Genomic DNA, 26,074 nt, shown 5'->3' on the forward strand with positions numbered 1-26,074 from the left:
TAAACAGATACTAAAATAGAAGGACTATCTGGTGTGTTTGGAGGTGTGAGTGTGTGTTTTGCAGTTGGGAGTTCCTTGAAAAATTTTGACTTTAAAATGGGTCTTATAAAATACGGAGTGGTAATGATTGAGCAACATTGTGAATGTGCTAATTAGCACTGAATTGTACACTTAAAAATAGCTACAGTGGCATATTTCATATCATGGATATTTTGCCACAATAAAAAAGTATATTAAAAATTTGGGGGGGCCTGGGTGGTTCAGTTGGTTAAGTGACCGACTCTGATTTTTGGCTCAGGGTGTGATCTCAAGGTTCGTGAGTTCAAGCCCCGTGTTGGGCTCTGTGCTGGGCATGGGGTGGGGATTTTCTCTCTCCTTCTCTCTCTGCCTCTCCCCCACCCCTCTCTCTCTTTCTCTCTCAGAATAAATAAATGTAAAAAAAATTTTTTTTTAACTTACAACAAAACACACACGCACATGCAAGTAAGGGGAATCTCATAGTTGTAGAAACTGGACGTCATCGGCTTAGAGTCTTTATTTATTTGGCAGATGTTTAGCCATTACCAATGAAGGCTCTGCTCTGTAACTTGAAGTGCAGAGTGTCCTGCACTTCTGGAGCTTGTGGTCCAGAGGGGATGGCACTTAGCTCATCCCTCAGGCACGTGTCGTTGTATAGCGTGATTCCACACTGTGATGTGACTTTACTCATGGTGAGTGCTATGAAGAAGTGTACAGAGTTCCTCAGGCATGTAAGGTGTGGGGAGGACAGACCTGGTGTTCAGACTCAGAGAAGACTTCACCATCTAAGTGACAAGTGCGCTGAGACTTGAATAATGGGCGAATATAGACAGCAGTCCTAAGAGGTCATTGGCTGCTCTCCCATTTCGGTCTTTTTTCCTTAATGGCAGAAACCACGTGTTCTTCCGCATTCCACCCACAGGTAGCATTTGGGACGCCGTGAGCCCTCGGTTTCTGTTGAGTGGTGAATAAATAAAACACTGACTAGAAATGCTTGTCCTGGGTTTGTTCCAAGGATGTGTGTGGGACCTGGCACCACCAGTTTCCATTTCTTGAATTTTCATAGTTTTAATTTAATTGGTTTTACAGAGAACTTCAGATGACGTTTTCACCTTCACGCTACAGGAAATGTCTCATGATTTCGTTGCGAGATTTGTCTTTTTGTACCATCAGCTGCATCTGTTGCTTCTCTCATGGTTCTTCTGTGTTCGCACCTACATTTTTGTATCCACTCTCCCACCAGTGTGTTCTAGATAGCATACTTTGAAGAGGAAAGGTCTGTTAGCCCGTAAGAACACAGTTTTCTCTTTACTTGAGATAAATACATATTTTGAAGCTGTGTATTTTGCAAATGAGAACAATTGATTCATATGGCTCATGGTAAAGCATCAGATCTCCAGGCTGAGCCCATCACGTGCGTGCATTTCTTCAAGAACAAAGATTCTGTGGTGTAGGGGTGCGGTTTGCCATCTGCCTTAGGTGCATATTATCTTTTCAGGTAGAGGAGAAGATTAGAGAAGTGAGGCAGGGAGATTATATAGATGTGGTTGACAACATGTAAATTGAGTCTTTCTAGGACATCGACATTGGCTAAAGTGAAACTTACTATTTTTTTCATATATAACTTTTACATGGTTTCTCATCCTAAACCAAATTTTGGATCAGTGTTAACTTCCATACCTAAAAAGAAAGAAAGAGAGAGAGAAAGAGAGAAAGAAAGGGGGGAGGGAGGGAGGGAGGGAGGGAAGGAAGGAAGGAGGGAAGGAAGGAAGGAAGGAAGGAAGGAAGGAAGGATGGAAGGGAGGAAGGGAGGGAGAAAGGAAGGAAGGAAGGATGGAAGGGAGGAAGGATGGAAGGGAGGAAGGGAGGAAGGAAGGAAGGAGGGAAGGAAGGAAGAAGGAAGGAAGGAGGAAGGAAGGAAGGAGGAAGGAAGGAAAGAAGGAAGGAAGGAAGAAGGAAGGAGGGAAGGAAGGAAGGAGGGAAGGAAGGAACGGAGGAAGGGAGGGAGGAAGGAAGGAAGGAAGGAGGGAAGGAAGGAAGGAGGAAGGAGGAAGGAAGGAGGAAGGAAGGAAAGAAGGAAGGAGGGAAGGAAGGAGGGAAGGAAGGAAGGGAGGGAGGGAGGAAGGAAGGAAGGAGGGAAGGAAGGAAGGAAGGAGGGAAGGAAGGAGGGAAGGAAGGAGGGAAGGAAGGAGGGAAGGAGGGAGGGAGGGAGGGAAGGAAGGAAGGAAGGAAGGAAGGAAGGAAGGAGGGAGAGAGGGAGGAAGGAAGGAAGGAAGGAAGGAGGGAAGGAGGGAAGGAAGGAAGACAAAAGAAAAGAAAGAAAAAGGACAGGTAAGGATAAACAGTTATCCTTAAGATGCCCGGCTGGAAAGTCAGTTAAGGCTTCCTAATGTAAACAAAGGTGTAATGATTTTGAAAAATTATTTCTGTAGACCCTTGTCACTACCCAGATTATTTCTGCAGAGATTTAGGTGTGACATAAATCAAATAACATGCCCCAAATTCACCAGTTACACACAGTAAATGTATTATTGGTAGGGTGTCCCTCAACACCAATCTAATGATTAGATTGTTTCTAAATCTTATTTTGTTTCTAAATCTAGGGACTTGGAATAGTGTATTACGTTCAAGTTTTTATTATATGCGAAGTCCCAGGATAGATAGTAAAATGTTTCATACGAATGCCATAGTGTTTTTTTTTCTTCAACTTGTATGTCAAGTCCAGGGTAGATAGTAAAATTTTTCACGTGGATTCCATAGTTTTTAATTATGCAGTTTCCATTGCGAACTCCAGGCCACTTAGAGCATCAGCTTTTTAATGTTTTCCTCAAAGAGGTATATGTTAAGATGAATAGCAAGAATTGTGGTGGCAACAATCAAACACTGTATATTAAGGTGGGCAGAGCTAAGGGAGAGCTTCTCACTCATTTGAAAACTGGCACCTCTCGTGGTGCCTGGGTGGCTCAGTCAGTTAAGCGTCTGACTTTGGCTCAGGTCATGATTTCATAGTTTGTGGGTTTGAGCCCCACGTAGGACTCATGCTGACAGCTCAGAGCCTGGAGTCTGTTTTGGATTCTGTCTCCCTCTCTCTCTCTCTCTCTCTCTGCCCCTCCCCCACTCACACTCTGTCTTTCTCTGTCTCTCAAAAATAAATAAACATTAAAAAGAAAACTGGCACCTCTATCCCATCATGGGAGAAATAAATTTTTAAAATTGTGACAATAATGGCACTTTTTGAATACTATTTAAGAGCATCTAATAATTACTCTTTTTCTTTCTAGGAAAAGCCATTGACAAAATCTCTACAACGTGGAGAAGATACCCAGTTTGACCAAGTATGTAATAAGTTATATGTATATATGTTATATTCTGGCTTTTATTAATTTCCAAATGCACAAAAGGCAAGGGCTGGATGCTCATTATTGATGTATTGATTAATTCCCTCAAAGAGGATACAGGGATATGATCTTAGGAGCTGTGTCCTTCAGCTTTTACAAGTAGACATTCAATAGATGTCTATTGATTGGAATTGGAAAAAATGGGAATATGTTGGAATAATATGAATAGGCCCCCAACTGCCTATGCTTTTCTAAAGCTTTATATACCAGAATTGAAGACACTAAGAAAAGATAAAAAACTTCTATTCCAAAACTTAGTAAGATGCCTCTGAATAAATGATCATCACTCTGTAGGGATCAGATCTCCGCATTAGGGCTTATCATGTTTTCATCCAGCATTTTCCTTTGAATACCTACTATTTGCTTGATACAGCCCTGCAAAATACAGAGTCTAGGACAAGTTTTAGCTCTTTTGGAATTCACAATGACATGAAAGAGAAATCACCTTAACAATAATTATAAGACAAGTATAGTGACTTAGATTCCAATGGAAAAGGTGATACAGGAACAAAAACAATTTAAGACAGAATAAATACAAAGAGAGTCTTTTGAAATTAGATTGGATAGAGATTAAGGAGGGTACTTGTTGGGATGAGCACTGGGTGTGATATGTAAATGATGAATCACTAAATTCTACCCCTGAAACCAATAATACACTATATGTTAACTAACTGGAATTTAAATAAAAACTTGGAAAAAAAAACCGTAGGAGTAGTCAAAGGGCATCCAACTCTAAAGAGCAGGTATTAGACATAGGAAATCAGGATCTGATGATCCTGATTCAGTAACTTTAGGAAGGCTTCAGGTACGTTTAAGAATGATGGATAACTGGGCATCAGAGGAAGTGAGAGATGTGTCTGTGGCGTTTCCTAAACTTGTGCAGTTGATGACAGAGAGGACAGCACATTCTCCTTCAGAAACCTCACTTGAAGCCAGTGGCAGAGACCAAATACTGCTGGATGCATCAGAGCCTCATGTAATATGGTGGGGGTTTTATTGTCTTAAGGAGAACTCAGAGAGAGTGCCCTTCCGACAGAGCTTTGTAATTGCCTTTAATGTGGAATCAGGAGGAAAATTCTCTGGTTGTTAAAGTTCAGACTTGTTTGATCCAAACCTGTAAGGATGCATTATAAAGTTTGAATTCTGCATTTTCTATTGTATAAGGCATTTGCAAAGGGAGACTTGAAAACCTCGTGCTTATAGTCAGTGTCTGAGGGCTGGTGTGGTTCTGGGTTTGCACTCTGTTGCTGGTAGAGCTGGCCGTTTTCTGGAATGCTGGTGAAATGGAATATGGGCTTCATCTCTCTGTGTCTCAGAACTGTCTTCTCTTGTCATATTGTCTTTAGTCATCACCTGGCAGGTGACAGGCTGGTCAGAGACCCTGGACGAGCATTTGGGTCATTATTTTGGAAATGGGATAAGTTGTAGCTCTTTGCTTTTCCTTAAGAATGTAAATATGTGTCATCTGTCTTCCATAACTTTCCACTCTATTTTCTCTGTCTCTATTCTATCATATTCCCATCCTAGATATTCACATTCTAGAATATCACTGTCCTTTCCTAAAAAAAAAATTTCTGCAACTTAATGTATATTTTTCTTTATTCTCTGGGAAAATAGTGCTTCTAAATGTTAACATTGTAGATAATACTTATCCGAAATGATTTGGCTTAAACACAATTTCCCATTTATTATCCAGCCCTCTACTTCTGAATTTCAGCATTGTGGAAGAGATAGCCTTTGGAATTAGATAGACCTGGGTTTAAATCCTGACTTTGCCACTTAATTAGCGATAATACTTTTAACCTTGTTGCTCAGGATGTTGAAATGCACGATCTCTGCTCTGCCCCAGATCTTACTGAATCAGATTCTGCAGCTTAACAGGATCCCCAGGTGACCCATGCACACGTTAAAGCTTGAGCAGCACTGCTCTGTATCACATCTCTATGCAGGAAAGACCCTTCACAAGTGAATCAATAGTCAGATGGCCACTGAGAATTTTCAAATAAGACACGTAAGATTATCCTCTCGTCATTAAATCATAAATTTACAAATGAACCAAGAGAGAAGACAACCTACAAAGTCTATTTCACTTTGAAGAGATAGGGGCACCTGGGTGGCTCAGTTGGTTAAGCATCTGAGTCTTGGTTTCGACTCAGGTCACGATCTTGCGGTTTCATGAGTTCGAGCCCCTTGTTGGGGTTGGGGGATTCTCTGTCTCCCTCTCTCTCTGCCCCTCCTCCACTCACGCTGTCTCTGTATCTCTCAAAATAAATAAACTTGAAAAAAAAGATAGCAAGACCTCCCAGGCCATAAGGAATCTTGGCTGAAATTGGTCCACCTGTGCCCATTTACTGTTTTGCTACCAGATTGTAAGAATTGAGGTTCCATTGGCAATGCCATGGATGTATCAGGCTCTCTTAGTCTTTTGATATTAAACATTCAAATTAGTAATCCCCTTGTTCTAATACCAAGTGGTTGGATTTTACTCTGGATTCACACAGTATATGAAAAGAACATACTGGTGATACCACCTTGCATGCTATTGACTCCATTGCTGTGATGGTGGGAGCAATAGTAAGAGTGGAAGTGATGTTTGTGTAGTACTTGCCATAGGATGGGCACTATGCTAAGTATATCCATTGAACGGTATGCAGCTGGTCCCTGTTTAGAGAATACTTGATCAGTTTCTTCCTTTTGAACATCACTGGCATGAATGACAGATTGCAGAGAGCTGGGCTTGTGCACGTTCAGTGCCTGATCCTGGATGGCCCTGTTTACTCCTCCGCTTAACAAGCCCATGATCCATTTTTCTCTTGCTAGAAATAGAAGCAAAAAAATCACGTGATACCGTATAATTTATGAAGCCCCTTCTCTCTCATTATCTCCACCGACATCAATCACTGCTTGCAACAACTCCGAGAAGAAGCCCTCATCGTCACCATCTCTATGTTACATTTCATGGAAATGAGTGTCAGAGACCTTGCCCAACACTATATGACTGAAGCCTGAAGGAGCCAAGTCTGGCATCCACATGTTTGGACTCTCAAGCCTGTGCTTTTTACTCTGTAACATGTTTGTATGTCTAACAACTAAGTGTGTGTGTGTGTGTGGCGGGGGGGGGGGGCCTGGGTGGCTCAGTCAGTTGAGCTTCCGACTTCAGCTCGAGCCCCGCGTCAGGCTCTGTGCTGACAGCTCAGAGCCTGGAGCCTGCTTTGGATTCTGTGTCTCCCTCTCTCTCTGCCCCTCCCCCACTCACACTCTGTCTCTCTGTCTCTCTCTCAAAAATAAACAAACATTAAAATAAATTTTTAACTAAGTTGGCAAGAATTCAGAGGGGAGTTTTCAACAGGTAAGGGCTCTCAGATCCTGTATCAGTTAAGATTAGATTTTACTGCAAATGACACATAAAATAACAGTGGCTTGAACAAGATAGTTTCTTTCTCTCTCATGTTCAAGAAGTACAAAGAAAATCAGTCTAGTATCTTTATATTATTTTTGTTTTCCGGTGCACGGCTTACATTCCCAAGGTCATCTCATGGTCTAGTTTGGCTTCTGGAGCTCAGCCATTACATCTGCATTCAGGCAGTAAGAAGGAGAAATAGGAAAAGAATTATAGGAAAATAAACAAATAAACCCCAAAACACCCCAACATTGCACACACCACTTCTGTTCATATTCAGTTGATAAGATCTTTTTAAAAATTTTTTTTTAACATTTATTTATTTTTGAGAGACAGAGACAGTGCATGAGCAGAGGAGGGGGGGAGAGAGAGAGAGAGAGAGAGAGAGAGAGAGAGAGAGAGACAGAATCTGAAGCAGGCTCCAGGCTCTGAGCTGTTTATTAGCACAGAGCCTGGCGCGGGGCTCGAACTCACGAACCACGAGACCATGACCTGAGCTGAAGTCGGACGCTCAACCGACTGAACCACCCAGGTGCCCCTTCAGTTGATAAGATCTTAGTCACATAGCCACACGTAGCTGGAGGAGAGATTGGGAAATTTTATTTTGGGCAATTATTCGTCCATCTAAAAATCAGTTATTTTATAAAATATATTTATAAAAAAAATAAAATATTTTTTCCAAAATATCCAATAAAGAATACTATTTACAGTTCTGTATACCTCTTTTTTTTTCCTACTGTGGAATATCCCTAGAATTTGTCAATTTTACAGTTTAAATTTTAAAATGTGTATATTTAGAGTTAAAGCTTTGTTTCCTTAAGTTTTCTTATGTATCTTTTATATATAATTAACTCTTGGCTTCATATGTCTTAATCTAATCTAATGATAATCTAACCCTGTTTAGGATACACCTGGAAAGATGTCTAAACAGGATTTTTTAAAGCTCTGTAGGAGTGGGAGAAGACTCATACTAGTCACTGCTTTACACATTGAACAGCTTGGAATTTGTATTATTTCCAGAATTTGACTTTGGATCAAGTTCATATCCATGAAATTTGTACATTCTTACACAGCACCTAGCAGGCAGCAACCCTGCACCAAGCAGTATGCCAGCTGGTGGAAATAAACATGAAATGAACATGAAGAAAGCATGGTACTGCCCTGGAGAGGCCCCTAATCTAATGGGCAAGACAGAGAGATATGATCAGACAAATTGTAACCTCAGGCTAGAAAGTAAGCTCACCGTGGAAGACCACGCATGGTGCGCCCCAGGTAGCAAGCTTTGCCCTGCACTAGGGAGACAGCCAGGGACGGCTTCAGTCCCTGCTAGTGAGAAAGTCATACCAATAGTGAGAATTAATAAAGGGGGAAGAGATTTCCAATAGCATTTTCAAAACATATGCTGCCAGTAATTTATTTTAAGTGCCTAAATTAACTGTCACAGATTAGAAAGTAAAATGAGTAAAATATTGTCCTGGTGGCAATGTTCTTTATTATAGTAGACATTTATAAAAGTGTGTGTGTGTGTGTGTGTGTGTGTGTGTGTGTGTGTAGGGGCGCCTGGGTGTCTCAGTCAGTTAAGCGTCCGACTTCGGCTCAGGTCATGATCTCACGGTCCGTGAGTTCGAGCCCCGCGTCAGGCTCTGTGCTGACAGCTCAGAGCCCGGAGCCTGTTTCAGATTCTGTGTCTCCCTCGCTCTCTGCCCCTCCCCTGTTCATGCTCTGTCTCTCTCTGTCTCAAAAATAAATAAACGTTAAATAAAAAGTGTGTGTGTGTGTGTGTGTGTGTGTGTGTGTGTGTGTACATGCACACAAAGCTCTGTGTGGGACAAACAGATGTAAGGATGTGGTCCCTACATTCCAGGAGCTTCAGATCCAGAAGAGGTTAAGGCAGTGCACAGACCACTCTGACAGGGGTCCATGTGTGTAAGAAGTACCACATGGATAGTACAGACAGTAAACATCGTGAGATTTCAGTGAACAGAAGATACACTTTAGGGCCGAGTGGCTGAAAAATCTTTCTAGAAGCGGATATAGTTTGTCAGGTGCCTAAAACAATAGAAGCAACAGGATTTTGCCGGGTGTTGATGGTGAGGAGGATTGGAAATGTGCAAAGGTCCTGAACAGAAAAAGGACATTATGAGTTATCTTTGAGGACTGATGAATGGCTCTATCAGTTGAGGTGGAAGATGTGTATTGTTAAAAGGTGATATTCAAAAAGAGACAACGTCATAACTCTCGTAGAAATATAAAAGGAACGTATGTGAAAGATTTTACTTAACTCATTTTTAATGAGGAAGTTACAGCCAGTTTAAAAGAGAACCCCCAAATGGACACATTTATAAGTCAGGAACATTGAAATGAATGTGCAGTCAGAGGCAAAAGTGGCTTCTTTCACAGTGGGAGAGTGAAGTCAATTAACTGAACCGTCACTGGGCAGAGTGTTTTTTTCTTTCTGTAGAAAAGAATCTCTGGCATTGCTATCAGTTGTCTATCATATGCACAATTTTATTTTTAAAAATTTTTTTTAATGTTTTATTTATTTTTGAGACAGAGAGAGACAGAGCATGAACGGGGGAGGGGCAGAGAGAGAGGGAGACACAGAATCTGAAGCAGGCTCCAGGCTCTGAGCTGTCAGCACAGAGCCCGACGCGGGGCTTGAACTCACGGACCGCGACATCATGACCTGAGCCAAAGTTGGATGCTTAACCGACTGAGCCTCATTTGCACAATTTTAAAATAGCTCAAAGGCATTAAAAGGTGCAGAGTTCCTGCAGACTTAAATTAGACAACCCCCAGAGAGGTGAGCTCTGAACAATGCATCGTTTTCTCCTGAGACACAAAATTTTCCGGCTGGCCTCCAGTGTTAGGGATCAGACTGTGGAGGACTTTTAATGGCAGTGGGTGGGACTTTCTCTCATACATACTGGGTGTCAAATGGATCAAAGTGGCAACTTGATGTTAACCCCGAGGTAGCAGGTTCATGAATGGAGAGATCCTTGAAGTTGGGAGGCATTTGGGGAGTTTGAGTATTATGATAAAGATTTGACCCCAAATAGGCCCAAACTGAGATGGAGACAATGGAACTGGAAAGAATATATGTAAAATTATATAAGAAGAATCAATATTGGTTGAGAGGGGAAATAAAAAGTAACTGTAGTTTTCAACCATGATTTGGAACCACTTCTGTTCAACAAATACTGAGTGCCCAAGCGTACTAGGATCTGTGCAAGGTTCTGGGGTTACAAAATCAGTAAAATAGCGTTCCTGCCCTCTAGGAATTCTCAATCCCAGGAAGAAGACCGATATCCAAACAAATGGTAGTGCAAAGCGAATGCTATAGCAGAGGTATATTTCAAGTGCTATGGGAACTCAGGTTAGGGGGGCAGTTAACGATGCTTGGAAGGTGGACAGGTGTGTCACAGGAAGCCACCAAGGCACAGGGGCATTTTAAAGCTCTCTGTCATCCAGATGAAATGGGTTGCATCATGCCAGGCAGGAACTGCATGGACCAAGAAGTTGAGATTTGAAGAGTGGCCTGAGAGAAAAGGTGGCCGGGAAAGTGCAAAAGCCTCAGAAGATTTAGCTTTCTAGGGCAGGGCTGGCCCATGATGGCAGCAGAACAGAGACCCTCACGGAAGGGGGAGACGTTAGCAGCCACGAGCCCCCTGGACACCAGCGATGAGAAAGCCTTTTGCTGCAGGGTTATTCGCTGACATACAGAACACATTTTCATAGCTGATAGATTAATATTCAATAGTTTGAAAAACTTGCTTTCGAGCTGAGTGAAAAACAGTACTCCAAAGTAACCCTCGCCTGAAGAAGTATGGGACCCTCACCTGGTGGAGGATGTACCAATGACAGTCAGTAGCTACATTACACACAGAGATGAAAATTGTGGCTCTTGAAAAAAGTAATAACGGAATCTTCATCATCTCATATACCTTCCAGCTACATGTGCTTTCTTGTCAATTTTCTCTGCCCTTGGTTTTTCGACTTTTGCTTCTATCTCATTATGACCAAAACATGCAGTAAGTTAAATGATACAAGCAATTGTATACCGTATGATGTTTTCTATTTGAAGAATTACTCCAATTTTGTGTCTTAACACAGTCATGATCAGTAAGTGAAAGTTATTTCCTCTCGATGTGGTAAAGGACGAGTACTCCCCAAAGGAGCTTGTGCCAGTGCGACTAGAATTAGAATCCAAATCCTTATTTTCGCAGGTGAACGGTCTTAATGTGCTTCAGCACTGCATAAGTAATCATATGGGAGGTAAGAGAGTATATAAGGTACATAAGACTGGCCGCATCACCGAATCCTGAGAAAGAAAGCGGTTCAAGGAGAACCCGAGAAAGAGTGTCATTTGCTCACGAGACTTGGAGGGGGATGACTACAAAAGGCCATTGGTTGGCCAGTAGGCTTGCCCTTTCTGATCTTTTCTGTAAATTATCGGGAGTGTGGCAAGCACAGAAACCAGATGTCTGAGATGAAGAAGTGAGGCAGGAAGAGGAAGCATCACCAATACTTGGCTGATTTGGAATTTGGCCAGAAGAGCAGGTTATCTGGTGAGAGAGGGGAGAACAGAATCAAATGAGACCTGTGTGTGTTTTACAGAACCGTCTTGTGCTGAATGACCTACAAGAGCTTAACACCATATATTTTGCCAACGGTTGTGTCCATTTTTCATTCGCATTTGGGCTCAATGTTTTCTGATGATTGAGGTTCCTGAAAGTCTGATGTGTACATCAACTGGGCTCCCAATAATTGGTTTTATTCAACCTATTCATTCTGGTTCCATAATAGTTGCCGTGTCAGTGTCCTTTCCCAGAGTGAGCTGTTGCCTGCAGCAAACTCGGGGAACCTGGTGTTCCCTACCTTTCTTTTATGGGGCTAATGTAGGACCAGCATTGCTTGGAGACCTCTACAAGTGAATATTTGGAATGTACCGCATTGGCAGCTCCTGGAGCCAGAAAAGTATGGGAACACACACCAAACTGCAAGTGTTCTTATTTTTTTTTAAGTTTTTTTTTGTTTTTTGTTTTTTTTGGGCTTTTTTTCTTGAGAGAAACAGAGACAGGGGCAGTAGGGTAGAGATGGAGAGGGGGAGAAAGCGAGAATCCCAAGCAGTCTCCACACCGTCAGCACAGAGCCCAATGCCGGGCTGGACACGAACCGTGAGGTCATGACCTGAGCTGAGACCAAGAGTCAGACGTTTAACCAACTGAGCCACCCAGGTGTCCCTAAAAGCTACAAGGGTTCTAAATGGAGGCCTTAGTAGTTTGTGCTTGGATCAGAGACAGGTGGGTCCTTTTTTTTTTTTTTTTTTTTTTACAATACGCCTGAAAGCACCATTTATCAGCTGTCATAAATAAAATTCTGTCAATAATTTCTATCATTCATTCTGTTATTAACTTAGTCTAAGATCCTTTCAAAGTCAAAAATGTTTATGTTTGTGCTTCAGTTTCAATATTTAGAAATGGAGGAGGAAAATAGACGTTTTCGAAGGTCTGTTATGTGCCCCACACTTTATAGTATCTCATCTTTTACTCTTCGTAAAACCCCAGTGAGGTTAAGTATTCTTCAGTCCCATTTCACAGCGGGAAACATGGAGCCTCAGAGAAATGGACACGTCCAAGCTCGTACAGCCAATGAAGGGCAGAGCTGTAACTTGAACTTAGGACCATCTGATCTTCTCAATACACTGATGAAATTATGAAAATGTAGCTTGTGAAGGATCAGTCATCTGTGCTGAGAACATTATTTAATGCAGCTATTTGCAATTCAGTGTGACCAGTGCTGTCTCTATAAATTTCATATAATTTGCTCAGATATTCCAAGTAACTTCTATGGGGTTTTCTTCTAGACATTATATGTTTACATACTTTTGTAGTGCCTTAGTTTCTTAATACATTAAAAATACCATCTACAAACAAGAAACATGGTAAACCAAGCCCATACATCTATAGTAGAGTGAAAATAGCTTTTTACTATCTTGGGCAGTAATAATTTTTCTGGAAAGGAAGCAGGTGAAATTCTAGTGCTTCAACACTGATTCTAATGCTACAATTCCACCAAAATCTATTTAAAACGTAGAAGTGAAAAACGTCAGCAATTAAGAGTAAAAACAAATTAACTGACATTGGATTCACATTAGTGTTATTCAGTGGTTCTTAAATTATTCTCCCGTGGAACGTGGTGTTCCACAAAATAGACCAGGATATCAAAGTCATATAATAAAGATCTTTTCCTAATTTGCATGAAAAATATAATACACAGATTTGTATAATTTTAAGTTTTTGTAATATTCTTAAGCCTCTGGTATATGTCATCACTGATTGCTATAATCTAGCACTAGTACGATATATGATCCAGTAAAAAAATTGCATTTGGATTACTTCCACAGATCAACATTTTGTGGTAGTTCATAGACAGTAACCTGACCCCCCGGGGCTTGGCCACCTGAACTAGTTTGAAAAATTAAACTATCAATGAAGTTACTTTAAAATTATTCACTAAACACACCCCTCGGGGCAAGTCAACCTTGTTACTGGAAGATACGGAACGACTCCACTGAGTCGTCATTCAAATATTTATGTAAAGTTTCCTTCTTTGCATTCAGCAACTATAATAAAATGCTTATGAAAAATTAATGCCTTCCCTACAGCATAATAGACAGTCTCTTTTAGCCTATTTATACATAAAATGCCAAAATAAACATTAAGAAAACATTTGCAAAGTACACTTAGTATTCCCCTCTATCCCCTCCCCCCCCCAAAGCAAAACACCAGTATGAAATAGTTCTGTGATTCTGTGCAATTCATCTCCTCAAGCTCCACAGTACCTAGCTCATCTATGATGGAAGAATATGATCATTTAAATGCAACAAGAACATCTTTGTAAATGGGCCTGCCCCCTTTCAACAGCAACACAGAGCTAGAATTCATCTCGCCATTGGCTCTGCTTCCCGTAAATGAAGGAGTTGAGTAACCAAGAAGCCAGCTAGACCTTCCTCCCTTCCTGAGCTTTGAGGGCCAGGTCTTTGCAAATTCCACCCTTCCTTCCTGACAAGCCTGGACTTTAACAGTAACAGGGCAGTAACAGAGAGATGGAAAAAACACACACATCCACCCAGTGCTGACCTTTCTTCTCTTCTACGATGGTCTCGATGTATTTGCCGTGGAAAGTATGTCCAGTAGATATAATACCAAGAATGGCTTCACGATGACTTTTTAATGGGTAAAAAAAAAATTATGTCTGAGGTTTAAAGAATACTGTTGACATTCTCTATGGAGAATGTGGGTTACATCTAAGTGAGTGAAGCTGCTAAACATTGTGAGCTCTACCCAGAGACAATTAGGGGACAAATGTAGGTTTATATCTCCTTTCTGGGTCTGTAGTAAATGAGAGAAGCATGTAAATCTCCCACATAGGTGTTTTCTAAATAAACTTTTTTTTTTTTGAATAGTTTTTAATCTACAGAAAGCTTGCAAAGATAGTACAGACAGTTGTCCTGTTCCCACACCCAGTTTCTTTTATTAACATCTTACGTTACCATGTACATTTGTCACAATAAGAAACCAACATCAGTGCATGATTATTAACTAAATTCTGGATTTGTATTTTATTTGTTTTTCGTTATTGTTATTTGTTTTATCTCTTTTCTGTTCCAGGATACTGTCTAGGATACCACATCATATTTAGTCATCGTGTCTCCTTAAGTCCTGTCCAGACTTACACAAGTATTTTTAAATTACTGAAATATGATAGTAGATGGTTGGGGATTTTATTACACATGTGATAATTAAGGCAGAATTAACCTATGGTGAAGGACTCCAAATTCTGGGTTTTTTCCCCTTCTGGGAGGAACCCCTTTCAGTTCCCAATTCAAAATATCTTAGGTGGTAGTGATTGGAGAAGTATACTTTTTTGTGCTTGGGTAGCTTAGAGAGAACTAGTAAATTATCCCCTTGACATGCCATAATTTGCTTCGTTCCCCAAATTTACCACTGTTACATCCACAGGAGCAACGGGAAGATACGTCGTGGCTGTGGATATTACAGTGTTGGGGGGAGTGAGGATAGGGTCTCTTTTTAAAAAAATAGTTCGATATTTTTCAATTAAAAACTGATGGTGACTCGGTTCACAGGGCGGGCAGAATGCAATAGCCTATTGATATTTAACTTCTATTAAACCATAGCTAGCGACAGTGTACAATTTTGTGTATGTACATATACCCATAATTACAAGACAGCAAGAAATAAGGCTCTCAAGAAACAGAATCTGAGGAAGGACACATAATTGTCCTGTTCAATCTTGGAGCTTCTTTTAAAGGTGACAGTGGAAAGTCCCATTGACAGGAAGCTCTTCAACTCCCATTGCTCTAGTTTCCTTTATAAAAAGAAGTTAAGCCTCGCCTGCTTAACTCAGAAACATTTTAAGTTAACTAAGGTTTTCCATTTCTCCTGCCACTTCCCGGCTCAAGCTGTGATCACTGTGTGCCTGGAACTGTTGCAGTAACCTCATTCAATTCGAGAGTGCGTGTGTGCCTGCGTGTGTGTGTGTGTGTGCGCGCGCGCGTGTGTGTGTCTGTTCTGACCACCTCTGTTGGCACTGACCACCTCTATTGGCAAACACCCTTGGTCTAACCTACACATCACTGCTGGATTCAACTTCCCCAACATTTCTATGGGCACATTTTCCTATTCAGAACTCTTTAGGGGCTTCCCATTTTCTAGAGAAGAAAACTGTAATTTTTCAGACTAGCATTAAGTAACTTCTCTGATTTAGTTCCAGCTTAAAATTTCCAACATTATTTTTCTTCTCTCCGATATACCCAAGTCCCTGCACCAGCCAAATATGTCTTCTTTCGGTTTACTCAAAACCTTCATTAAATTAATCACTGTAATTATTATGAAGAAACAATTATTTTGTGCCTTCATTACCATAGGCTTCCTGCCTTGAGTCTTTGCTTAGCTTTCTTCTTGACTCTTGTCTCAAATTTATCCCCTTTTCTAAAAAAGGCCCAGGTAAAATCCTACCTTCATTTCTCTTCCAACTCTCACCTACCCCCTTCCTCTAGTGATCTCCATCCTGACAACTTGCAGGGTCTACATGCACTCTCAGTATGTTGGTTTACCTACCCCTGGTTGTGTTTGCTATATGCATACTTACGTAGTGTCCGTGCCAAGTGCAAACCTCACCAATTAAACGGTTTTTATTCTTCTTCCATGTAACATATGATGAATATTTTCGTGTCATTAGATATTTTTGAAGTGTGATTTTTAATGGTTTCATAGGTAGTCTGCCTCACATTCCACATTGTATTAAGATATGTAGTTGGACATTTAGATGTCCTGTTTTTTCTATAATATAATGCTGTCCTGAACATTCTTACTCATCTCTAATTATGTATTTGAGATAAATTCCTAGGAATGGGCTTCTTGAGAAGCATTTATGAAGTTCTTGATCACATTTCCAAATTTCCTCCCGATATGTTGTGCCAACTTTTTTCTTCTATCAACAGTGTTGGAGATGCCTATGTTACTATTGTCTCATTGGCACCACAGGTCATAATTTGCCTGGAAGAAATCTTGTCGGGGGGCACATGGGGGGCTCAGTCGATTAAGCGTCTGACTCTTGATTTTGGCTCAGGTCATGATCTTACAGTCATGAGACCAAGCCCCACATCAGGCTCTATGCTAGTACGCTGGGTGTGGAATCTGCTGGAGATTCTCCCTCTCCCTCCCTCCGTCCCTCCTCCACTTGTGTGTGGGCTCTCTCTCTCTCTCTTTCTCTCTCTCTCTCTGTCTCTCTCTCATATCTGTTTGCCATCTGTTTGTCTCCTTTGGAAAAAAAATGTCTGTTTAGGTCCTCTGCCCATTTTTAGTTGGATTGTTTGGTGGGTTTCTCGTGTTGAGTTGTAGAAGTGTTTAATATATTTTGTATGTTGACTCCTTCTCAGATATGCAAGTATCTTCTCCCATTCAGTAGGTTGCCTTTTCATTTTGTTGATGGTTTAGTCCCACGAGTTTATTTTCGCTTTTGTTTCCCATGCCCGAAGAGACATATCTAGAAATACGTTGCTACAGCCGATGTCAGGGAAATTACTGTCTATGCTTTCTTCTAGAAGGTTTGTGGTTTTATGGTTCCCATTTAAGTGTCTTTAATCCAATTTGAGTTTATTTTTGTGTAAGAAAGTGGTCCAGTTTCGTTCCTCTGCATGTAGCTGTCCAGTTTTCCCAGCACCATTTATTGAAGAGACTCTTTTCCCCATTTTGTATTCATGCCTCCCTTGTCACTGATTAATTGACCATATAGGCGTGGGTTTCTTTCTGTACTCTCCATTCTGTTCCATTGATTTATGTGGCTGTTTTTGTGCCGGTACCATACTGTTTTGATTACTACAGCTTTGTAGTGTATCTTCAAATCTGGAATTGTGATACCTCCAGCTTTGTTCTTCTTTTTCAAGATGGCTTTGGCCAATTAGTATCTTTTGAAGTTCCATAAAAATAGTATTATTTTTCTAGTATTATTATTCTAGTTCTGTGAAAAATGCTCTTGGTATTTTGATAAGAATTTCATTGAATCTGTAGATTGCTGTCAGTAGTATGGATGTTGCAACAATATTAATTCTTACAATCCATGAAGATGAAATATCTTTCCTTTGTGTCTTCTTCAATTTCTTTCATCAATGTCCTAATAGTTCTTTCATATCCTTGATTAAGTTTATTCCTAGGTATTTTATTCTGTTTCATGCAATTGTAAATGGAATTGTTTTCCTAATTTTTCTTTCCCTACTTTGTTATTAGTGTGTAGAAATGCAGCTGATTTCTGTGTATTGATTTTGTATCCTGTCACTTTTCTGAATCATTTTATTGCTTCGAATAGTTTTTCAGTGGAGTCTTTAGGGTTATATATATGTATGTATATAGCCATACCATGTAAACGGTGTGTATATAGCCATACATATATGTATATGATATGTATATACCATATGTATATGGTATCATGTCATCTGCAATTAGTGACAGCCTTACTTCTTTCTTACCAACATGGACGCCTTTTATTTTCTCATCTGCTTGCTGTGGCTAGGCCTTCTAGAACTCTGGTGAATAATGGACATCCTTGTTTTATTCCTGATCTTAAAGGAAAGCTCCCAGTTTTCACCACAGAGTATGATGTTATCTGTGGGTTTTCCACGTATGGCCTTTATAATGTTGGGGTATGCTCCCTCTAAACCCACTTTATTAAGCATTTTTATCATAAATGATGTCAAATTTTGTCAAATGTTTTTTCTGCATCTACTGAGATGATATGATTTTTTTTTTAATTTTTTTCAACGTTTTTTATTTATTTTGGGACAGAGAGAGACAGAGCATGAATGGGGGAGGGGCAGAGAGAGAGGGAGACACAGAATCGGAAACAGGCTCCAGGCTCCGAGCCATCAGCCCAGAGCCTGACACGGGGCTCAAACTCATGGACCGCGAGATCGTGACCTGGCTGAAGTCGGACGCTTAACTGACTGCGCCACCCAGGCGCCCCTGATCATATGATTATTTATCCTTTATTTCGTTAATGTGGTGTATCATGTTTATTGCTTGGTGAATATCGAACCAACCTTTCATCCCCAGAACAGAATCTTTTAATTTTGATGACTTTCAGTTTCAAATTATCATGGACTTTGCTCTTGATGTGTTACTTAAGGAATCCTAGGCTGACCCAGAGTCACAAAGATTTTTCTCCTACATTTTCTTCAGAAGTTTTACAGTTTAGGTTTTTTATAGTATGATTTTTTTCAGTTAATCTTTGTACATGGTATGAGATGGCAGTTGAGGTTCATTTTTTCCATGATAAGTAGCAAAACATCATGAATCTTTCCAGAAAAGGAAATTGGAATAACTCGTCTCTCAAAGGCATATTTGTTGTTTAAAAAAGAGGAGTGGTTTGCCTTCAAGGTGATAGACAATAAATTATTGCTGCTGGTTCTTGAGTCTAATTTGGAGCCTACCTCAGATGAGTGAATGAATGATTATGGGCAGAAAACCATACATTATGTTACATTACCACTTGGGTTGTTTGTTTGGGAGCTAGGCTTGCTTATTTCCCCTAAACAATTAATGTGATTGTGTCAATTAATGTTTTTATTTCTACAGCAAGCATTTTTGAGACCCAAGGAGTACAAGGCACTGTACTTCTTGGACGGTGTGGGAAAATAATTTCTCTGTAGTCCATGAATAACCTGTGTGCAATTAACATCTGACTTCTAGAATGAAAGGAAGTCAAAGTAATTAACTTTCTTGAACCACAAAATTATTATATAAGGAACATCTGTAAACATTATTAAGATTTGGCCTCTTGGGAATGTACTCATAAAGATTGTTAAGGGAAAGGTGTGATACATAAGAAATATAGCTTGGAGTTATTTGTGAAATGAAAAGTATTTCAGTAATTGCCAGACCCACCAAAGCCTTTTTATCACCTCTTTTTCTCTGTAGGTCATCAGCTCAATGAGCTCCCTTTCTGAGTACTGCCTGCCTTCCATTCTGCGTACATTATTTGACTGGTATAAAAGGCAAAATGGCATTGAGGATGAATCACATGAATACAGACCAAGAACAAGCAATAAATCAAAAAGGTACATTTCTTATGTGTAGGAATTATGAGGATCTTTCTTTCTTTCTTTCTTTCTTTCTTTCTTTCTTTCTTTCTTCTTTCTCTCTTTCAGAAACATAAATCAAAATGGGATTTATGCAGCATCTAAATCTTCCTGCCTATGCATGGATACCTAGCAGGTGCACATGGATACCTAGCAGGTGACACAGGTGGCCCCTTGTCTAGCAGTGGGAGTGCTAGTCACTGCCACTTGTCACAGGTTGAAAAGACACACTCAGCCTTATTTTGACATTGGTGGGGCAGGTGTAAAGGGCCCTAGATTACCTTGCTACTTTCCTGAGCCCTCTCTCTTCCAGTCTGCACCTAAAAGCAGAAAGGCTGTAGCAGGCCCCACATGGTGCTGCCTAGTCCTTGTTAGGAACTTTGAGTGCCTGGTGTGCCGTCATGGGAAGGAGGCTGGACAGGACCTTAGCAGTAGGCCTGGAGGTGCCATCCATGAGCCCTGTGACTTTGGGCAGCTCACGACCTCTCTGTACTTTAGTCTCTTCACTAGCGAAACAGGGAAGTCAGATTACCTCATCTCGAACTTCCCTTGCAGCCGACATTTGTATTATTCTGAGCTCCCCCTTCTCTTACGGATTTGAAAAGTGGAACTTGCTGCTACATGAACCCTTTAGCAACCATAAAATTTAAGATTCTTTTACTGTCAAATGAAGGTGCCATCCCCCCAAAGTTTACATAAATCTATGGAATTCATATGTTTGAAATATAAGTAAATATAAGAAAGTTGACTATATTTACCTTTTCTTAAAAAAAAGATTATTTTTAAAACATCTCCATATGAATTGATGGTCCACTTTTTAAAACAGTAAAGACAGAAATGAATCATTCAGAAAATCAGATATTAACTACTTCTTGTGAGTGATTTATGTCTCTCATTATTTCTTGACACTTCTAATGCTTTTTTAAAAATATCCACTTCTCAATGTCATGAAATGAATTACATTTCATCCAAAGTTGTGATTTCATTTTATAACATGCTTGAGTTTATGCAAGATTCAATCATTTGTTAATCATTTTGTTTGGGAGAGAAATTAATAACTTTTTATATTGAATCTTTTTTTAGTTGAAGACAGGGAATTTTTTATTAAGATATAACTTATACCTGGCAAAATTCATTCTTTTAAAGTGTGTAATTCTGTGTTTTTTAGTATATTCACAAGGTTGTACAGCCATCACCACTAATTCCAGAACATTTCATAACCCTGAAAAGAAATCTCATACTAATTAGCAGTCTCTTCTCACAAATATTTTTTTGATATATCAAATTTGAAAGGTAAAGTCTCAATTCTAAAATTGGTTCAGACTGTGAGATTAATAAATTAATGGTATCATTTTATTATTCTTCCCATATTACATGTTAGTTTATGAGTAGATATTAAACCTTTCCTTGGGGATGAAGAATGGGGCAGTTTTAATTGAATTAAGTGAGTTTTAGTTTTGTTTCTCTGTTTTGTCATAATTTAGTTACTAAACCTAGATTTTCCATGAATTTATTTCTTTTTGTATTGAAAATATTGAAAATGATTATATATATAATATATATATTATTTTACTTTGTGTGTGTGTGTGTATATATATATATATATATATATTTTTTTTTTTTTTTTTTTTTTTTTTAAGAGGCTCCATGCCCAACATGGGGCTTGAACTCACGACCCTGAGATCAAGAGTTGCATGTTACAGACTGAGCCAGCCAGGAACCCTTGAAAATAGTATTTTAAAACTCACGTTACTAATTTTTTTCAGGAGATCAGAGTAATTGCCAATATCAAATACAGCATCAGGACAGTGAAATTTGACTCAGCAGCATTTAATTAGCATTTGGACGTCCAAAATAAGAATGTGTGTTTGGGAGAAAGCCAAAAGAATGAGGGTATCTAGAGCATGATGTAGGTAATAATGAGAGTTTCTGTTACTAGAGGAAAAAAAAAGAGGAACTTTAGAGAAAAGCACAAGCAACCGAAAACAGTTAAGTGTGACAGATGTGTACTAGGGTTACAATTTCTAAGATTAGTATAATATCAACATTTTGACTGCCAAATAAATTTGTCAGATGCTGCTGGCTCCTGGCAGTTAGACCTCAAACCAGCAATAAAGTTGAATTCATTATTGGAAAAGTATAGGTCTTACTTTTATTTGAAAGCATAAATTGGCTCATTAAATAAAATAGAATCCGGGGTTTAAAGTTTTTTTCCCTGCCAAGAACTGCTACTTTCTCAAGGTCCTCTGGCCCCTTTTAAAGACCCTTATTGGCCATCCAACACAACCATTTTCTCTCTATTGCTGCTGGCCATCTTTGAAAGTTCTCCTTCCTTTCAGTTTTCAAACATCTTGTTTACTTATTCCATGCTATAATCTCTAGGTCAGGCTTGATGAATGTTCTTTTTTAAGGCAGTTGGATGTGTTTTCCTCTCCTCCAGCTGGCAGGAGCTCTTCCAAGTTCTAGTGGGTCTTGAAGGACTTCAGATAGATGGTTTGGCCCAGTGCTCTCCCTCCTGGCAAGACTATTTGCAATAATCGTGAATGAATGAGCTCCTACCCTGTCCATACATTTCTCCTTGAGAGTTAGAGCTGCAACTTCCCTTGCTAACCCATTCTGTCACTTGCCAGCCTTTACTTGACTTGTTTATGGTTATAGAGTGTCTCCAGAAGTTCTTTTTTATATCTTACATATCACCTTCCTTTCTTCTCATTCCCATTGACTGAAGCAGAAAAAATACTCCATATTTAAAATATTCTTGGGGTGCCTGGGTGGCTCAGTTGGTCCAACTTCAGCTTAGGTCATGATCTCACGATTTGTGGGTTCGAGCCCCGCGTCAGACTCTGTGCTGACGGCTTAGGGCCTGGAGCCTGCTTGGATTCTGTGTCTCCCTCTCTGTCTGGCACTCCCCTACTCATACTTTGTCTCTCTGTCTCTCAAAAAGAGACATATTTTAAATTTAAAAAATTTAAATTTAAATTTAAATTTAAAAATTTAAATTTAAATTAAAAAATTTAAATAAAAATTTAATAAAATTTAATAAAAAATTTTAAATAAAAAAATTTAAATTAAAAAAAATATTTTTTTAATATTCTTGATTTATTTTGAAAATACCTGCCTGACAAGCCCAACTCTGGTCCTCCTTTCTCATTGCTCTTACTTAAAATTCCAAGGATGGAGCATTTACATGTTTGAGAGACTATGCTAAACATATTACACACTTTATCTTATTTAATACTCAAGCAAACCTTTCTGTAATTGCTATTATCATTCCCATTGTGTAGATGGAACAGTTACTGGTAAATAGAAGAGGCATCATTTTAACCTACGACTGTTCCACACTAAAGCCAATGCTCGTAGCCACTATTCTGTGCCTAGAGTCTCAGCCATCATTTAATTTGTCTTTCTTTGTTCCATTCCCAGTCAGCCTTCAGTTAGTATGTTAGATAAGCAGAACCCGGGGTGGGGGGGTGGGATGGAGGTAGACTGACATTTCTGTCCTTTGACAGTGTTTATTCAGCTCCCTGACTTTTGAGTGAGTTCAAATGACTCCACTTTGCTTCTTTCTACCTCTTCTTCCACCTGCTTTATAACCATTCTCTCTCCCACCACCCCATTCACTTTTTTCTTCTTTCACAAACTTCAAGTGGCAGAAGGTCATGAGGAAAGAGGCATGGAAACAAAAGAGAGAGAGAGAGAAATAGCTCCTAACCTTTCTCCACCCTCCATAGTCCTGCTGTGGCTGATCATGGTACTACGTCCTTATTATTCTCTACGTTGTGTAGCTTCTTTCATAGGTGCTTCTCAATATATACCTCCAATATGACAGCCCTGCCCTGCGTCTGTATCTGTTCTAGAGATGATAGGATTCCAGAAAGTTACCTTGGAAGAGCCCACAGGATGAGCTTGTAGACTCACAGATAGCTACTCAAGTTGACATGGCTGAAAAGTTGAAATTTGAAGTCAAATATTCTGATCCTGTGTTAGTTCACTGCACCTCACTGGTAACAAAAAGCATTAGCATATATTTACCCCTGCAATCTTGAAATAGCAAATCTGGTTTGCAGTCCACTGGGAATGAGCCCTAGATGTCTGGAGAATTGTAGCACTCCGAGAATTTTTTCAGTGCCACTGAATATGAATATTTTAAATTTTACAGTGATGAACAACAGCGTGATTATTTAATGGAAAGACGGGACCTCGCCATTGATTTCATTTTTTCTTTAGTATTAATAGAAGTTTTGAAACAGGTCAGTAATTTAATGTTTCTTTTAGATAAGGTTTATCTGAAAACTACTTATGTTTTTAAAATCTAAGTTTTAAATTGTCCATGAATTTCAAATACTGGGTCATATGAATTGTGTTTATTGATTGCTAAGGATGACAGACGTACTATTACTGATGTGATCTTTAATATTCTCTTCCAAGTTAAAGCGATCTTTTTTTTTCTTTTCAGATTCCACTTCATCCTGTAATAGACAGTCTAATACATGATGTTATTAACTTGGCTTTCAAGCACTTTAAGTACAAAGAAGGGTAAAGTAATTTGTCTCTTTAGAATTTTGAAGAAGTTGGGCACTTAAAACTAAAACAAGTTTGCTCTTTTTAGATGACCAGGGATCCCTAACTCATCTAATCGTATCTTATTTAGGTACCTTGGTCCTAACACTGGAAATATGCACATCGTGGCAGACCTGTACGCAGAAGTCATTGGAGTGTTGGCACAAGCTAAGTAAGTGAGCGTCAGCCCTTTACCGTAAGATCTTGAGCCCCTCCCCTATTGCCGCCCAGCTCCATTCTCAGGAAGGGACTGTGTGTGAGCTTACGGAGAGCTAAGGCCTTTTTTTTGCTATGGGTTTCATGTCTCTGAAATTGACTAAAAGCGCCCTCGAGGCAAGTACCAAGTCTTTTTCAATTGTTTTCTCCCCTACCTTTTTTACCCGGCATTTGGGCCAGGGGCTACCAGGAGTCCATGAGTTTCAGACTACTGCATCAAGGAAAGAACCGGACGAACCAAATTGCTTTCCTCTCTGCCACAAATATTCCAAAGAAGTTTACCACTTTGAGGAGTCTTGTTTTCTGTATTCTCTGAGCGTGTAGCTACGATATCTATCATCTGTGAATGGGAAAATTCCATTCTAGAATGTCCCTTTACTATAGAGCTTACTTAACTCAGCTGAGCTAAAAATGTCCCAGACTCTGTCATGGAAACAAGTCGGGGGAAAATTCTCATTGCTAAATTTATCTGGCCCCATAATGCTACTTAGCAGGCTAGAACAAAGTGGTGTTAGACCATTACCAATAATATACTTCTTCCAAAAGTGATGTCACATCTTATTCACCCGTCTTCATCTTACTCAACCCCAAGGCACATCAGGCAAGATCCTGAATGCCTAGGTGAGGCAAATGAGCCAGAGACATAATGCGAATCCAGGCCAAGAGTTGAGCTTAAAGCAACAGTGATGCCCTGATGCTTATGAAATACAATCTTCAGAAAGAGATTTTTATCTGCAAGAAGAGATGGTGTTTCCTAACTTAGTAGCATGGAAATACCCAATTATCAAAAAACAAAAAGTTTTGAAAATGTGTACTCAGCAACCTTACCTAGCCAAACATAGACAAGAACTCAGGCAACAGACCCCCAAAACTCTTCAGTGTGACTTACTTACTCTAACCCAGTTTATCCATCTCGGGTAGCTATTTTTTCGAACCCCTAAAACATCGCTGTTGGATGGAAGAGAGGTAGACACACTGATGCCGTGAGAAATATCAAGCTCAAAGACTGTCAACAACGGAGAGGAAAGAAAAAGTAACCAAAGCACACTGAAAAAACTACAGTGTTACCTGGGCCATTTTGCATGGGATCATATCACACTTTTATCGTAGCCCATTGTGATAATTGTGGTTCATGAGTCATCAAGAAAAAAAAGCATAATATATTTTTTATTGCAACTAACAATAAAAGTATTGGCATTTTTAAGGGATAGGCTTCAATTGCCTGGCAGCTTGATTCATATGTATGTACCTCATTCCCATAAAAGATCAGAAAAATGAGTTATTGCTATGTGTTCGGCTGATTTGTGTCAAACCCTGAAAATCTCAACATATTCCTGTGTAATTCCTCTTGGTATTATCTCAGACCTATTCTCTTATACTATCGTTTGGAAAGTTTAATTTGCCAAAAAATGGCTTTTGTGTTTTTCTTAGTTTTTGTGGATTATGCAAACAATATTGGTTTCCTTAGAATGACCTTTCTTAGCCACATCAGTTTTGAGTTAGTTATGAATGAATTGAAAAACAATGTCATAAGCAAGCAACACTCTAAGGCTATAGGAATTTCCATATTAGGTCAGATCTATGATCCACCAGTCCAGTGTTTTCTTGCCAACCGTGGTTTTTTAAATTTCCATGATGTCAGTATTTGTCCTAATTCTGCAATAGCCAAGTATGTGAAATGTCTCAATTTGGACAATGTTCCAGTACTTTCCACTCATAAGAGAACCCTTTGGCCAGTGAGTTCTTACAGTACCTGCAGTAATGTATAGTAATCACAGTGCTGTATTCTCACCTAGTCAGTGTATAGGTAACCTTTATTGATAG

General features: G+C 39.6%; 1 protein-coding gene across 9 annotated transcripts in view; it reads left to right on the forward strand.

Moving 5' to 3' along the window:
* FRY (FRY microtubule binding protein) overlaps positions 1 to 26,074 on the forward strand; it is a 445,796-nt gene that overhangs the window by 250,321 nt on the left and 169,401 nt on the right. For all 9 annotated transcript variants that reach the window (XM_043576463.1, XM_043576388.1, XM_043576406.1 and 6 more), the window contains 5 exons: positions 3,300 to 3,353; positions 19,314 to 19,453; positions 23,634 to 23,724; positions 23,931 to 24,010; positions 24,126 to 24,206. In XM_043576463.1, the coding sequence (XP_043432398.1) occupies positions 3,300 to 3,353; positions 19,314 to 19,453; positions 23,634 to 23,724; positions 23,931 to 24,010; positions 24,126 to 24,206 (446 nt within the window). The remainder of the gene's footprint in view (positions 1 to 3,299; positions 3,354 to 19,313; positions 19,454 to 23,633; positions 23,725 to 23,930; positions 24,011 to 24,125; positions 24,207 to 26,074) is intronic.

This window comes from Prionailurus bengalensis, chromosome A1, assembly GCF_016509475.1.
Source record: "Prionailurus bengalensis isolate Pbe53 chromosome A1, Fcat_Pben_1.1_paternal_pri, whole genome shotgun sequence".
Taxonomy (NCBI): domain Eukaryota; kingdom Metazoa; phylum Chordata; class Mammalia; order Carnivora; family Felidae; genus Prionailurus; species Prionailurus bengalensis.